The following is a 16,986-nucleotide window of genomic DNA, read 5'->3' as shown; positions in this document are numbered from 1 at the left end:
GTTTCTTAAACTCGTATCTTATAAAGAGTGATTATTCAGGAGATAAGAGCAAAACTTTCTATTTAATTTCAATTTCTTACCAAGGGATATGTTAATTTGAATGCATTTCTTTAAGAATAGTTAAAAGCCAGTGTGTGAATATAAAGGAAATGCGATGTGAAATCAACCTGCAAAATTTCCAATTATATGTATATACAATTCATTTTTTGCATTTCAATAATTTTGTGCTTTAAGCATTGACTTACAATTAAATGGACGACGGGTCTAATACAAAAACCACGAAAAAAATGTCCCAAGTCAGCCTATTTAAACGTAGTGACATGTAAAGGAATAGGAAAAGCTAAAACGTTGAATTTAAATTGTAATGTCATCGCAGTACTGTCTAATTTTGAATGCTTCGCTGTCAGTCGAACAAACGAAGACTAAAGCGTGAATGACGCTCTGTATACGATTTTAACGCCCTATAAGTTCGGACACTTTTTAGCGCGGACCCGACGTCCATATAATTGTAAATCAATGGCTTTAAGATACGAATTTGAGAAAGTAAGGCGACGGTTTGTTAAAGATTGTGCATGTACACACACATGTACACACACACGCACGCACACACTTTAATTTTATTTATTTTTTAATAAAAAAATTAAATGCGCATTTATGGCTTTGTCATAACAAACATACATATTTGTATTTTGGTAACATAGATTTTAGCACCTCAAGTTTTTTTTAATGTCTCGCCTTGAAAAGGCCCAAGTTATACCGCTCAGGGAACAAGTCTGCAGGCAGGGAATTCCACTCCATATAAACGTGGAAGCAAGTAAAGCAAGCAATAAGTGGAAGTCGTGCAATTCCTTTGCATTCTTCGTGATATATCCTGTAGAATACCGATAAGCAGGCAACTTTACGACGGCAATTTGAAATTTATACTTATTTTTTAATTCTATAACTAACTTTTGCTTCTTGTCTTTGAATATATCATAAATGTATGCAACAATAGCACGTACCTAGATACCTATCTAATTATTCTTTTTTAAATTATAATATTGATGAAATGAATATATGCCTTATAAACCAGTACAAAATATTTCTAGAGCAATTCAAATTCGTGATAAATGCAAGAATCACCGGAGGAGAAGCAGGGAAAACTGTTTTGCTACATCAAACTGTTTAGGTGTTTACTTTGAAATAACGATCTTACAAAAAATACGCGATACACATAAGGATATTATCTAAAGAAGGTCCTAATCGTTATACGATAGGATGTACTTTATCCGATCATATAAAATCCTGAAAACAGGCTAAAATAAATGTGTAAAACGAATTATTTAAGAATACTATAACTAACTTTGTACATCTCGTAATTTTTATATGAGATATTTCTATTTAAGCGTCTACGAGAACCTGCTAAATTTTGCTTTTCAACCGAAGCCTAATAGTTATTAAAATCACATTTATCCCAACATTTGCAAAGCGCTTAGCGGTTTTACGACACACCGCTCCGCCTGGTGCCCCATCGGGCGCTTGTTGATGTCGAATCTGTGTCAAATCTTCTACGCCTGTTCTTATTTTATTCGTATTAATTTTCAGCCCCAACATCTCACCTAAAATCTAGGCTCACGTTGAAACTTTAAAGTTAAGCATCAAACATTTTCCATATGGTTCCGATTTCGGTTCACGCGAGAAGTCTCGTATCGAATATTTTGTTAACCGCAGGTAAACACACATCGAATTGCGATCATTAAGATAAACTAACACTGTGATATCGGATTTAATAAATTTCAAATCTATACACATATCTCCTAACATCACATTATATCTCATACTACATGTACTTATACACATTTATCTATGTACAGGGTTATTAGTAAATACTAATTACTTCGCAGGACTATTATATTACTAACATCAGAAACAACAAACTTTTGTTCCATGATTTTACAAAATATAATTTTACTAAATATTAGGGGTTAAAGTATGAAATTGCCGTTTTATTGCAATAGGTTCTTTGAATTTTCATAGAATCTTCATGGTTTGAGGTTTTCGAATGAAACTTTTTTCAAATGGTTTGTGTTTTTTTTTTTAAATTTGAAACATTTGAATATCGACTTTCAATTGTTTTTGTTATTCAATTTAGACAAGAAAGATGGATACTGCGAAAATTCGAGTGATTTTTGAATACGAGTTCCGACGCGGAACTAACGCGGCAGAAACAGCCCGCACAGGTGAATAACGATGAATTAAGAGAGATAGTGGAAGCCGATCCTAGTCAAACTACCCAGGAATTAGCGGCATGGTTTAACGTTACCTTACCCACAATATTGACTCACTTGCGTCAAATCAATAAAATAAAAAAATACGAAAAATGGGTGCCTCATGATTTGACTGATCTGCAGAAAGAAACGCGTGTTGAAACTTGTGTTGCCTTGTTGAACCGGTACAGAAATGAAGGAATATTGGATCGAATTGTAACATGTGATGAAAAGTGGATTCTTTATGATAACCGGAAAAGAAAAATGCAATGGCTGACCCCAGGTCAAATGCCACAACAGTGTCCTAAAGCAAAACTTACCAATAAAAAGGTAATGGTAACTGTTTGGTGGTCTCAGCATGGTGTTATTCACTATAGTTTTCTCCGATCTGGTCAAGCAATAACGGCAGATGTCTGTTGTGCCGAACTCCGAACCATGTTGACAAAACTAGCAGTAAAACAGCCCCGACTCATGAATCGATCTTCACCATTATTGCTCCACGACAACGCGAGACCTCACACAGCACGAGAAACCATTTTGACCCTTCAGGAACTGCAGTTAGAAACCATTCGTCATCCTCCGTATTCACCAGACCTTGCTCCAACGGACTACCATTTTTTTCGTGATTTGGACAATTATCTACGTGACAAGAAGTTTTCTTCCCAGGAGGCAGTACAAAATGCTTTCACACAGTTTATGCAGTCTAGATCGTCGGAGTTCTATCGCAAAGGCATTAATAACCTTCCCATTAGATGGCAGCAATGTATAGATAATAATGGCAACTATTTTGATTAAATAAATTTGTTAAAAATTTAAAAAATAAACAATTTAGATTTTCAGTACAAATCGGCAATTTCATACTTTAACCCTTATTATAAGCTTTTAAGTTTTTGTTATAGATTATCTGACACTTAGTAGATCTGTATTTGGTTGTATAGTCCATTGGTTTAGGGACTTAACTAAATCTAAACAATTATAGATGTCTATATAATGAAATACACATTTATAAAATGTTTTTTACTTACCTTCAAATACAAAATGCAAATACATGGCTTCATATGAAATTGGATGCCTATTTCTATACCTATGGATTTGTAAGCATATGTTTCATTAAGAAGATGTGTCAGGATTGTTTAGATTTAGTTAGTACATAAACAAATGAACTATAGCAAGTTCATTCAAACGTACAAGCGTCTTCCCCGACAACGACCCATGCTCTTGCGTTTTGCATCGGACTGGTATGCAAAACGAATTACGAATTTCATTAAAAATAGAAAAAAAGTTTATTTTCTACCATCTTAAACTACAAAATTTTTGTTACATACATTAATAAGTACTACGTACCGGCACGCTATGATGGCCGTTTTTACAGATTACAATAATAAGGTCAAATCTCAACTCATTGTCGAAAAAAATAACTATCAAATGCGAGTCGCATCTATAAGTTTTTAGATTTATAACTAGTACTGCAAGGGGTAGCTGATTAAAAAGTTTTACGAAAATAAAAATGTTTACTTAATATATCGTCAATTCGAAACTGCTTTGTTTTGCATTGAACTTTGAGGCGAGTTTGTTGGAGGTAGAAGTTGTGCTGGACAACGATCCCATAAGTGACGATCGTATTGCATTTTTTTTTTTTAAATTTCGATAAACAAATGCCAAGTTGTGTTCTAAAATTATACATCCACAAATTTTACTACATGTCACTATATAACAATGTACAGCAATTAGCTCCTTTAACGTAGTTATGAATTAATACGAAACTTGATAAGCGGACAAACGTCAAAACGGCCATCATAGAGTGCCGGTACTTTAGTTGTATTATTAGGTGATTGTAGTTTGTGAACCGGAATCTAAATTAGGTCGAAACCTGAGCTATAGCTTCCAGGCCCCCCACCAACGGACATTTGACATAGAAGATACGCACTTAACAATTAAAAAAAATTAAGAGTCATGGAACAAGAGTTGTTGTTTATGATGTCAGTAATATATTATTATAGTCCTGCGAGGTTACTAGTGTCTTACAGATAGCCCTGTGCAATAATTCAGCTTTTAAGACGGACTTATTTCTGTTTATTTATAATTTATAAATAAAACGAAATAAGTACATCACATACGAAATAAGTGCACATATAGGTACTGTACAGAACACTTTCAATTCAATTCAATTCAATTCAATTCTTTATTACCTTTCGAAATAATCAAGTAATATGATTTTTACTTGCTTCGTGCTCTGTGATTTATGACAATAAACAATATTACCCACGATGCGTTTGAATTAGATGGGAGATTGTCTATTACTTATTTTACCTTTACCCCTACTTAATGTTTATTAAAACTTCCTAGAAACAACCCTCACAGGTTCCGAGAAAATAAGATAATTTAAAAAAGATGATTGTTATCGAGGCGCCCTACGTCGTTGCACTGAGCGTTCAACTCCATCAAATTGGCGCCAAATTAGTATTTCCCGCTTTTTTCTATTGCGATCGGATACACTTCACGGAACTGCAGCTGTTTACTGATTTTATGAATAGGGTCGAAATGGGTGTGCTTTCCTAGAATTCAAAGAAGAGAGTCACGAGCACAGAACAACTGTTTCGTTTGACTATGCATAGGGACAAGTTTGCCATATTGACGGCCAACCTCCAGAAGTGGAGGGCACTTTAAGAAGTAAGTAGTTAATTTTAGATTTTTAAAGTCTCTTTGCTCAGAGTAATGTATGTTATGAATATTTTTAACCTAACGCTCATTTAATGTTATTTTATTTGATATAATTTTTCTTCATATAACAATTCTAATATATCGCAAGTTAACCTTAAAATTAAAAAAAATATGAACGGAATACTATTCCTGTAGTAAGTCCTGGCGTAATGGCGGCTTTAAGATTGTACAATTTATTAGAGATTTCGAAAATTTAAAACCCTAAATAAGGCACACCTTGTCTGGTTGGCTACAGCTACCAATTCAAAACATAGCAAGTATTTGACACTTGCTAAGTTATATGTAAATAAAGTGCCTTAATAGATATTTGAATTGGCAATTAGTGGTTATTTAACATTGTTGGTACTGAAAATCTTGTCGTTTTATTAATTTCACAAGTGGAACAAAATCAAATTTTATTGCAAATTTTCTAATGCAATAACTAATAAACCACATATGTGGTCTGTGCCAAATACCCTAGCATTTGCTAAGCTTATATTGTGTTTTCATTTTGGTTGCTAAAGTAACTTAATTCATGTTCATCAATAATTAAACTCAGTAAGGGTATAAAACACAGAATTATTAATAAGTTGTAATAATTTTTTGTAATATCAAAATACATTCCTTGAGTGGTACAGGTACCATTGTACCCTACCTTAAACTTATTGCCTTTTTAACATTTAGGTTTAAGAGCGACCTTGATTTGTGTTTTTGGGCGTTCCAGTAAAATTTTTAACTGACTTTAAAAAAGGAGGAAGTTCTCAATTTCGCTGTTTTTTTTTTGGTGTACGCTACGCGATTTTTCGCGTGCGGCATTTGTGAACTGAATTTGATGGTTATTTTTTTGTTTGGAAAGAGGGTACCTCGGTATTGGTCCCCATGTCCCATTTACAAACTAGCACTGTGTGGCAAACTAGGGGATGAATCGGGTTTCACGCACTTTCCGGTAACCGATTATAAAGTTTATCGGCTCCTTTTTGTTTTGAAAGCTCGTTAAGCTGTTTCAATATAATTAAAGTTGTAACTCTTATGTCTGAAGTACTTACTAGGTTATGTTATGGCAGAGAACAAAAAGTATAGAGAACGGACACTCTCCGCCCCTCCCTAGCTTTAGATACCGCACCACAGCCCGCACATTGCCGGTCACATTGACTGAACGACAACAAGGCTGCCGGCGAGCCGTTTTCACGCGAAGACGGCTTTGATAATTGAATATAGTTTTCATTTATTCATTACGAAACTTGTACGTTAATATAAAACATCATTTTACGTTACTATTTATAATGGTCGTGAATGGTGCTGTGACGGCTGTTTATCATCATTTTCCAAAAGATGAAACGAAGTAAGTAAAAAGACTTATGTCTGAGACTCATTCAGTTATTGTTTTCTTCAGTTATTGACTGCAGAATAATATATTTATGTATAAAAAATACAGATTTATTATATCAATATAATGAGGCGCCATGACTTCGTGAGCTAGTAGACAAGGGTTCTCGAATTCTCAATTCATATTGCCGATAAATATTACGTAAGTAGCGAATATACCTAATTAATGATGATCAACTTGGACACGCAATTTCAAATACCTTGGTTACCTTGTTTAAAGGTCCATGTCCAAAATGTAACATTTTAATGCTTTTAATATATTTTCTAAATAAATCAATATTAATCTAGTTAGTGAATTAATGAAAAATATGATATTATATCGATATAAATAGGCTTGTGTAATTATTAAGGATTCTATTAATAGACACATAGATAATAGATTCGCGTTAGCATTTTCTCTATGTTGCCGCTCTGATCACGTAACGTAATAGTGCAAGAAAGTGATGAGTAACCCTGCCACTTCATGCACACATTTGCGCACGTGCAGACAGCGCCTTGCTGTATGTAGTAGTAGCAGGTAAATAATTTTCGACAGTTGTATGGAGTGTCCGGGGTGTGGCTATGGGGCAGCAGCGTTATATCTGTTAAAATTAATTTATTTGATTTTCACACAAATAAGGCGCATCCTTATCCTGGTCCAGTAGAGCACGCGCGTTTGTGTGTTCCTATAGTAATATGAAGCTTAATAGCTCACCTTTCATCTTGTGTTCTCCACTTTGTTCCGGGCTGGAGGCGTCTCGTGCGCGCGAGGCAGCCCAGCGCCGCAGCTCGAGTCGCTCGTACCCGTACCAGCCCAGAAGCTCGTTCATTGCAGTCTCCGCGAATTCCTGAAAACCATAAAGAGACACTTTTAATATAGGGCGCAATGTTTCTTTTTGACTTTGTATTCTGAACCGAGAAGAAATACACTACACTACCGCGGATCAACAAATTATTCCGTGTACACTCCATTATAATTATAATAATGTGCACACTCACAGCCCCACACAAGGACAACCCTGTATCGCAGGTGCCATGACAACCACAAATTACACCCAAACTCTCGAAATAGATATAGGCCATACAAATATTTCTTCCGGCCCAGGAATCCGGTGGCAGTCCAGCATGGTTACCGTTCGGCCACAGAGGCAGTTAAAATAAAGTAGAACGTTGCTAACAGGTTGTAAAACATGTACAACTTGAAATAAAGGTGTAATAGTAATAAAGTTTCCAAAAAAAAAATGTATACAAATCCACTTTTTTTAATTATACCAAGCGACAGGACGAACACGCGCCTAGTGTTAAGCGACACATCTGTCTATAGCAGCCGCAGTGCAGTGCCATTAACGGCCGCTTTCTATATTTGATCCTGAATCTAAGATTGTTTTCTATCCAGATTTTATTCGATCCATCGATCGCTGCCGAATCTGTATTTCAATATGTCTATCTCGGCTCTAGCGCTCTTAAAAAAAAAAGGATCGGTCGTAAATTTACTCCCTCTCTGACGTTCCACGAAATCGGAGTAAAAGATAATTTCATGAATTAGTGAATAAAATGGTGGTTATGATTCTAAGATTAATTTATTTATACATGTGATTTGGCAAAAATATAAATTAATTGCAAACTTTCAAGTATTAAAATATTTAAACCGTAAGTACGTCGAGAATAACGTGTTTCGAGGAACAGAACGGAACGTCTATTGTCCAGAACGGAACGTTTATTGTCAAACGAGCGGGACGGCCATATAGGATGGAAAAAAATAAAGGGACGGCGCTTACTTTTATATTTTTATTTTAATAATTACTTTAGCTTTAAGTATTTATCTACTTTTGAATGATTAGCACAGTTATTATTAGGCACAGGTAGGTATGTCAAATGTGTTTTTGTTTAACCAACTTTCAAGAAAGGAGGAGGTTCTCAATTCGATTGTATGTTTTATTTTCTTTTTACATGTATGTTACGCGATAACTTCGGTAATTTGGGAACCGATTTCGATAATACTTTTTTGTTGGAAATAGGATACCTCAGCAATGGTCCCATTTAAATTTGTAGAAAATATTCCTCCTCTAAGGGTGGCAAAGTAGGGGGTGAATGACTTTTGAAGTCGATTTTTTTAATAGTTTAGTATTGTTCTATATTCTGATGTCTGTTGCAAAAAAATGTATAAAAATTTGTAGTAGTAAGTATGTTAAGTGCTTTATTTATTTATTTAAAAATATACATTGTGAGTTGATAGTGTCAATAATGATGTGAGCAATAATTCTTGTAGAATTTACAGAATGAAAAGAAAAATGGTTTTTCTTTTAAATTTAACTTAACCTAACCTAACCGAGCCTAATTGTGTCTTTGCGATACACATTCAACATATCGTGAAAGAACAACTGTTTCGTTATATTCGGTTTTCGGTGTAATGAAAATTTTAACGAACTTTATTTCATACAAAAAAATTTTCGAGTTTGTGGAAAAAAATTCAAAATAACTTATCAGTTTTGGTAATTTGTCAGTGAGCACATCGGCATCCCGAACCTCGTCCAGGAAGAGTGTATAGTGTGTACACACGTAACATTTAATAACGTAAACTAATTTTCAGTTTCGGACAACTCTACATTTCCTACTTTTCCTCGACCCTCGTTTCAAAATATCGTGTGAAAGGTCGCGCACAGTCCGACACATGTATTTAAATTTACTCATATAATATATTGCTCATATCGCCTGTTTACATTTTTTATAGCAACGACTACAAAAATAACGGCTATTTTTTAGTTCTTTTAAATAAATCGGAGATATAATACATGGTCGGTATTTTTAGAAAGGGCGAAAGCGCCATTACGAAAAATTTTTCAGGGCAGCATATTTTAGGTTTCAGCGACTGTTTTAAAATATTTACGTCCTGTTTTAAAAATCAGTTCTAGTTTTAAACAAAATTTGAAACGGCGTAAATATTTTAAAACAAGCGCGAAAAACTAAGACATCCCCTGAAAAAATTTTGCGAAATGGCGCTTCCGCCCTTTTTACAAGACACCGATAGTATATAAAATAAGTGGAGCCCGGCGACCTCTTTACTGGTGCCGTTTTATTGCTCGCGATCGCTGGCAATAAATTCGTAAGAATATATAAAACGAGATTTAAGAACGCGACGTAATTCAAGAAATATCTGAGTCGCTAAATAAAAAAGATTAATGATGGCGCCAGAAGTTGTCCTATCGTCATACCGGCTGGACAGCCGCTATGACGATATGACACTACAAACTTTCATTTGTTTCGATTAATGTTTCCAAATAACGTAGTAGGTACATCATAATTTTTATACAATGTTTTCGCACCTTTAATGAATAAGACCACATTTGCGAAATTATAACTTCTCGATAGAGAGATGTAAAGACTCTACGAATGAAATCAGTGACGGGACGAACAAATTGTGCGCCTGGTGGTAAGTGACACGCCTATCCATAACAGTTGCAGTGCCACTTAAAGCTTTATATAGCAAATATCTAAGGGTCGCTGCCACGTAAGTTGACAAGTTCAATGTGCCTGTAATTACACCAGTATTCTTACCCTTCTAACCGGAACGCAGTTATAGCTCACGTTACTGTGTGACGGTAGAAATAGGTAAGGTAGCTGTACTTCCCTGGTCGAACTCTTTCACGAGAAGGTCTACTGCTACTTGTTTTCTTGTAATTCGTATTATTTTCATGACTTTCATGTGATAAATGTAATTTTGACAAATTATAACATGTGGCTGTTTTTATATCAAGGGTTTTTGACATAGACATTCTTTATTGGTAAAATTAACATTTACAAGTCATACAAAATTATGAATTATATTTGTATTATTTTCTTATATTACTATTGTGGTCACATTTAAAATTATAATTAATTATCTTATATTACTATTACTTAACCAATGTGATAAGTTATATATTGATTGCTTGACAGCCCAGTGCTTTAATCTACATCTAAATACATAAGTTGTCTTTAGATGTAGGTTATATACTGTCGCATCATTGACTTACAAATAAATGGACGACGGGTCTAATACAAAAACCACGAAAAAATGTCTCAAGTCAACCTATTTAAACGTAGTGACATGTAAAGAAATATGAAAAAGCTAAAACGTTGAATTTAAATTGTAAGGTCATCGCAGTACTGTCTATTTTGACGAAGACTAGAGCGTGAATGACGCTCTGTATACGATTTTAACGCCCCATAAGTTCGGACACTTTTTAGCGCGGACCCTACGTCCATATAATTGTAAGTCAATGTGTCGCATGTATTAATTTGCCCGTTTTGGACAAAATATGCTGTACGGGGAAGCTAAAATTCTATAACATTGTAACAATCTTCTATTCAGTGTCACTATATAACATATGCAAATTCCCAGGTTTCGAAACTCGAAGTTTACAGACTTTCACTCGTGGATGTCCTGCAGTATCGCATTGTGGTGCAACTCAACTGAATCAAAAAGGGTGTTTATTCTCCAAAAAACGTGCAATGACTCATAAGCGTGAAAACAGATCATTACTCCTTTTTTAGAAACTTATTTCCGAAATAACGCTCGTTAAAACTTAAAAATTTACGAGTAGTTTATGGGTGGAGGTCGAGCATTACGAAAATCGTTGCCCAACGAAAAACCCACACAAAAACATTTCCCCGCAACATAAAAAATATTACAAATGACTAAATGTTTTATACCCAACATAAACTACTTTTCAATAAAAGGAAAATTTTATAATGAATTTAACAATGCAGAGGAATTTCCCGTGCCCGTGTGAACCGGACACCCTGCACCACAGGTAAAGCCAGTACTGCAATCAGTTAAGTAAGTAACATTGATGTGCAATAGCAATAAATGACAGTCCTATTGTAACAATCAACACAAGGGCCAACAACATATATTTAAGGGCACAAATAGCTTTACTATTTCATATATTATGTCCCAGTGATAGCTCGAAAGAAAGCATGTTTATGCCATACCTATTTTCTCTGACAGTAAATTGTCTAAACATTTCATGAAATTGATAGGCATCCAATCAAAACAAACGCGAGTATCCTTCACTCATCTACAAGCACCTATATCTGTTCCACCGTCCACGTGTCCTCATATCTCCTTTATTACAGGACTTTCTGTAATCCGAACTCCAATTATGACATGGTCATCTTGTCTCTGAGATATCACCAAGGCTTGTGGCGTATTAATTAAATCCCACAGCGTGTGTCAAACGTATTACGTTACCGTATAATGAAGCCATCTTTAAGTCTGGGAGACGGTCCTTATAATATTACCTACTAATTTTGCTTGGTGACAAAGTTAAAGTTGGTATAGTTTCATCAGAATCTCCTGACAAATAGGGTAATTGAAAATGAAAATTATTGTTGGCAACTTTTAATGTAATTGGAATATTCTTGATGGTTGTGATTTTTTTAACATTTTACACGTGAAAAGTATCGCAAAATAATACCTACGCATAAGTAATAATAAGCGTTGATTTTATTTAATATAATTATATTTTACTACCATGATATAAATTTTTTTTGGTACAATTATTCCACTAGTTTGTTATAATTATTATTAATACAAAGATCGAACACGAAGAATTTTTACATAGGATTTTTTAGACTTTTATAGTCATAGTGGGGCCGTGGCTCTGGTTTAGGAGCTGAGTGAAGAAAAACTTTCATAGATTTCTCACAGATGGCGTTACTACGGCAAAACTGTCGTTAAAAACCAGAAACAAAGATGTACAACGAGCATGTAGAAAAATTTGTAAGGTCTGCTGGTTCGTTTCGTAGCTCAGTTGGCAGAGCGTCAACATGGTATGACGAAGGCGCGGTTTCAAATCCAGCCGAAGGAATTTTTCTTAGTATTCGATCTTTTTGTTAATAATTATTATAACAAACTAGTGGAGTAATTAAAAATAAATAAATTAAAACATTGTGATATTCTACGAACTTAGTATTACAATAGCGTATTAAGCTTCAGCAGAGATATGGGAACACAGATAAAAATAGAAAGTACGTAACAAAGCAAGACATTTCTGTTCCTACTAGTAGCGCAGAATAAATTTCTACAAGCCGATAAATCGGTTACGGTAAAAACCCTTTTCAACTGCTAAAGCCAATACTTTGTGTTCCTAGTGAAAGTAGTTGCTTCGTATTGTTATGCGTAAACTAAGTTTTTTTTTATATAATACCAAGTGATGGAACAAACAAGTCGAGCGCCTGGTGGTAAGCTTTAAATCGCAAAGATCTTAAGGGCACTGCCACTGCGCCCTGATGGGCGATCCCTGAGACATAACCTTCTAAGCCGGCACGCAGTAATGTTCACATTATTATATGAAATAGGAAACGTGGCAGTACTTCCCTGGACGAACTCTTTCACAAGGAGTTCTACTGCTATTAAGTTAATAAAATAGAATGTTAAAGTACTAATATAATGAATAAGGTTGAACGGTAATTTTGGATTAAATTCATTATTATAAAGAACAGGGCGAACTCGAGCACGCGGCTCGATTTACTGCTTCTCTCCGGTTGCAAGATAATTGCAAACAACACTTGATACGAGCCGTAATCTAGCGCGAAAATGTTCCATTTGCAGAATTTAGCAATGTCGAATAACAATATTAGGTTTGGATTTATAGGATTGTTCGTTGTAGCGATGGGAGAACGGTTCGATTCACTGTGACGGCTTGACTTATAATTTTAATTTCTATAGAGATTTCTATATAAGATTTCGTTCAGGAAAGTGTTGGTACCTATCCTATTTCTTCCGCCAAGCTAATGTGACCATTACTTCGTTTCGATTTCGATAAAAGTTGGCAATATAGTCAATTCACTATGTAGTCTACCAGTATATGATGAGTGCTGAGAAAGGGGCGGCTGGTACTGACAACATGGCCTGGGGCCTAGGGCGGCCAATCCGCCACTGGTTTAAGGGTGCTGATGAAATTACAGGCACGTGAGATTTGTCAACTTATGTCTCATGGTGTCATGAATTAAAGCTCTCAGTGACACTGCAACTTTACTGTTATGGATAGGAGTGTCACTTACCATCAGGCGTACTACTTGTTCGTTCCGTCATTTGGTATCATAATAATTTTATAATCTCAGTACAGAGTACTAAAAAAACCGACCTCAAAAGTACGTTGGATTGCATCTATTTGCCAAGTGTTATTGAAATATCCCCTAGTTCACCACTATACAGGACTTGACACAGGAGATAATAAAAATCGGTTCTCACTACTCAAAGTATATTGAGAGAGAAAAACGCCGTGAATTGGAGAATAGCAAAACCAACCAATAAAATAATTGCTCCTTAAGTAATTTAGGCGCTATTTATATAAGTGAATGTTCATGTGTGAGCAGCCACCCTTAGAGGTGAATGATTTACTTCAAAATGAAATGAGACCACTATGGAGGTACCCTCTTTCCAACAAAAAAAGAATCATGAAAATCGGTTCACAAATACCGGAGTTATCGCGCAACACACATACAAAAAAACCATACAGTCGAACTGAGAACCTCCTCCTTTTTTGAAATTACCAACTTCTTCCTATAGTATCGATGCCACTATGTTAATGCTCGCATTACCTGCTTACTGGCAGTACTTCCCTGGACGAACTCTTTCACAAGGCGCTCTACTAAAACAAGCAACACTTGGTAATAACATTACGATGCCTCACTTTCTCAAACTCGTATCTTATAAAGAGCGATTATTCAGGAGATGGCCAAACTTTGTATTATTTTAAATTTCTTATCAAAGGTGTTAATTTGAATGCATTACTTTAAGAATAGGCAAAAGCCAGTGTGTGAGTATGAAGGAAATGTGATAAAAAATTTGTATATACAATCCATTTTTTTGCATTTCAGTATCTTTGTGCTTTAAGATACAAGTTTGAGAATGTAAGGCGACGATTACACGCTCACCTAACGTAACGTACGTGTAGGTACTGTAGAGAACACGTGTCAGTTTTGCATCTGCTCGTGTTTTCGGCAGCTGTAACTGCAAGTATATTTTAGTTTCAAATTCAAATTACGTTTGTCTCACGTTACGTCTTTTGAAAGGCTTTTATGAAACTTTATAAATGACGTATTTTTACCGTCATTCCTTACTGAAACATACAACGCTAGCTGTAGTTTTAATTTAAACTTGAAAGGTAGACTTACTACGTAAGAATATTAAAAAAATACGACCTACGATTTCGTGATGTTATCATGACTCCTCCTGTACTTTTGTTTCCATACCATATTTGCTTTAACCGTTTTGAAAATAGTCAATAATAATCATGACAATCTTACATAAAAGCACATAACTTTTTTTTATGTATGTTACGCGATAACTCCGGTATTTGTGCATCGATTTTCATGATTTTTCTTTTGTTGGAAAGAGAGTACCTCCATAGTGGTCCCATTTAATTTTGAAGAAAATCATCCATCTCTAAGGGTGGCTGTTCACGCAAGAAGATTCATTTTTATAAATAGCGCCTAAATTTTGTTATAAAGAGCAATTATTTTAATGGTTGATTATTGCTATTCTCTGATTCAAGGCGTTTTTCTCTCTCAATATACTTTGAGTGAGAACCGATTTTTATTATCTCCTGTGTCAAGTTCCGTATAGTGGCGAACTAGGGGACGAATCCTGGTTTGCGCAATTTCCGGTAACCGATTTCAAAAAAACTTGGCAAATAGATGTAATTCCGCGTACTTTTGAGGTCGGTTTTTTTAGTACTCTGTACTGAGATTATTTGTGTTCTTTGTCAAAACGACTTACAGGTATAAATAAATAGGTACATTGTTTTCCTCGTCACAACAACTCGTGTTATTATTTTGTGGAAAAGAAAGGACTCTTCACTTTAAAAAATAAATAAAATTTTCGATAATGATATTTAACGATCGAAATATCGCGTTCGTAAATTGCATCTGAAACACGATACCTAAAACAAACGCTTGGGATGGTTAATTAAAAAGACAGCATCATTTTAATAATGGTTTCGATGTCTGAATGAATGAATGAATATTCGCAAAATTGTGCTGCGAACTTTTGTAAAAAAACTATACGATTGAAACGTTATTCGAATATTCTCGAAAAGCTCGTTAGAGTCCGCACTGTTTTTAAAATGTATTTTTACTATTTGTGCACTTAACTACTTTGTCGGCATAAAGAGAAACATATAGGCAAACGTGCTATAATCGAAAGTGATAAAAAAAACTGTTCAGTAAGCTCAGAGTGCTATGACCTATTTGGCTTGCTGCAGAAGACACCATGTCATTTATTTTTAGTTAGGTACTCGATGAAGTAGGTATAGTAATTCAATATAGTAATTGAGGTAATTTAATTTCTTTTTCATTCAAACTCAAAATCAAGAAATCTTTATTTTATAGATAAGCAAACTGTATTTGAAATCGTCTTATCGATTAATTTGTACTGCTTATTCGTAAGGCAGATTCCCCTGAGAAGAATAAGCAAGAAAGTCTAGGGGTTGCTCTTTGTAAATTTATTTTTTATTTTAAACCTCATAGGTCAAGACTACTTGCATGAGGTAAACGGGTCACTGCGACGGATTTCACAGGGCACTCTCAGAACTCTCAGAGGCCATAGTCCGCCACACTGCACTGGCCCAATACGGGTAGGGGACTTTACATGTTTTCCGAGGTTTGGGAACCTTCTTGGACGTGCAGGTGCTATCACGATGTTTTTCTTCAAAAATTCCGAGAAAGTAGCGTGAGCCTGGATACGAACCCACAGTCTTAAGTGATCTTAAGCGATATTCGGATTTTCTAGACTTAGTACACAAGCGACATCCAAGGTGGGTTCCGAGTTTTCTATATTTGTATAATCTCGGATTCGGAACAAATAAAAATCGCATGCAGTGCGCCAATCCCCGGCAACTACGGCTTAGGCACGCCACGCCAGATACAATAAAATTGTAAATATAGTATTTAAATTGGTTACATAATCATGCAACCGTCAAAATGTTCTAGATACGAATCCTAATTTTCATTACGTACACAGTTTCTAGTATGTATTTTACCTAAGGCTGGTGGGCGAAGCATAACACAAGTAATATTATCTGGTGCTGTGTCGATCATACTCGATACCCAATACAACATAAATGCTTTTAATGGCGGCACTGGCTAGGTAAATTTAGGAGCGCTCGACATACGACACCGCGCTACTGTATAGAATAGCTTTGAGAATCAGAGACTTTGAGGCGTAGGACTTTATCCTGTTACACAAAGCTCTTACCTTGTAGCATGTTCCAAAGTCCTGTCAGGCCTAATATTTCGAGTACAGTATGCATATTATGATCACAAATAAATCAGCCTTTAAAAACAAAACGCCTGGAGCAAAACGCCTTTTAGATCTCCTTGTGAAAGAGTTTGTCCAGGGTTGTACTGCCACTTTACCTATTTCTGCCGCCAAGCAGTAATGTCAGCATTACTGTGTTCCGGTTTTGAAGGGTAAGGGTTTCGACCGTTGTATGGTGTCCGGGGTGTGGCTGGAGTAGCATCGACTCTTACGCGCGACATGTCTCGCTATGTCGTTGTCCTAGCAGCTGTCCTTCTCCTTATCAAAACTAACGTAATAGATTAATTTTTTTTAACACCTAGTGACGGGACGTACACGTCACCCGGTGATAAGTGACACGCCTATCCATAACAGTTGCACTGCCACTAC

At 35.5% G+C, this 16,986-nt stretch overlaps 1 protein-coding gene across 1 annotated transcript in view; it reads right to left on the bottom strand.

Moving 5' to 3' along the window:
- Positions 1-16,986, bottom strand: part of LOC113229593 (sine oculis-binding protein homolog) — a 53,779-nt gene that overhangs the window by 4,062 nt on the left and 32,731 nt on the right. The window contains exon 2 of the mRNA XM_026463246.1: positions 7,027-7,159. Within this exon, the coding sequence (XP_026319031.1) occupies positions 7,027-7,159 (133 nt within the window). The remainder of the gene's footprint in view (positions 1-7,026; positions 7,160-16,986) is intronic.

The sequence above is a fragment of the Hyposmocoma kahamanoa genome, unplaced genomic scaffold (assembly GCF_003589595.1).
Source record: "Hyposmocoma kahamanoa isolate Upper Pololo Valley unplaced genomic scaffold, ASM358959v1 62, whole genome shotgun sequence".
In the NCBI taxonomy this organism is placed as follows: domain Eukaryota; kingdom Metazoa; phylum Arthropoda; class Insecta; order Lepidoptera; family Cosmopterigidae; genus Hyposmocoma; species Hyposmocoma kahamanoa.
Note: the sequence above shows the minus strand (reverse complement) of the source record. Positions and strands in the feature narration are given on the sequence as shown.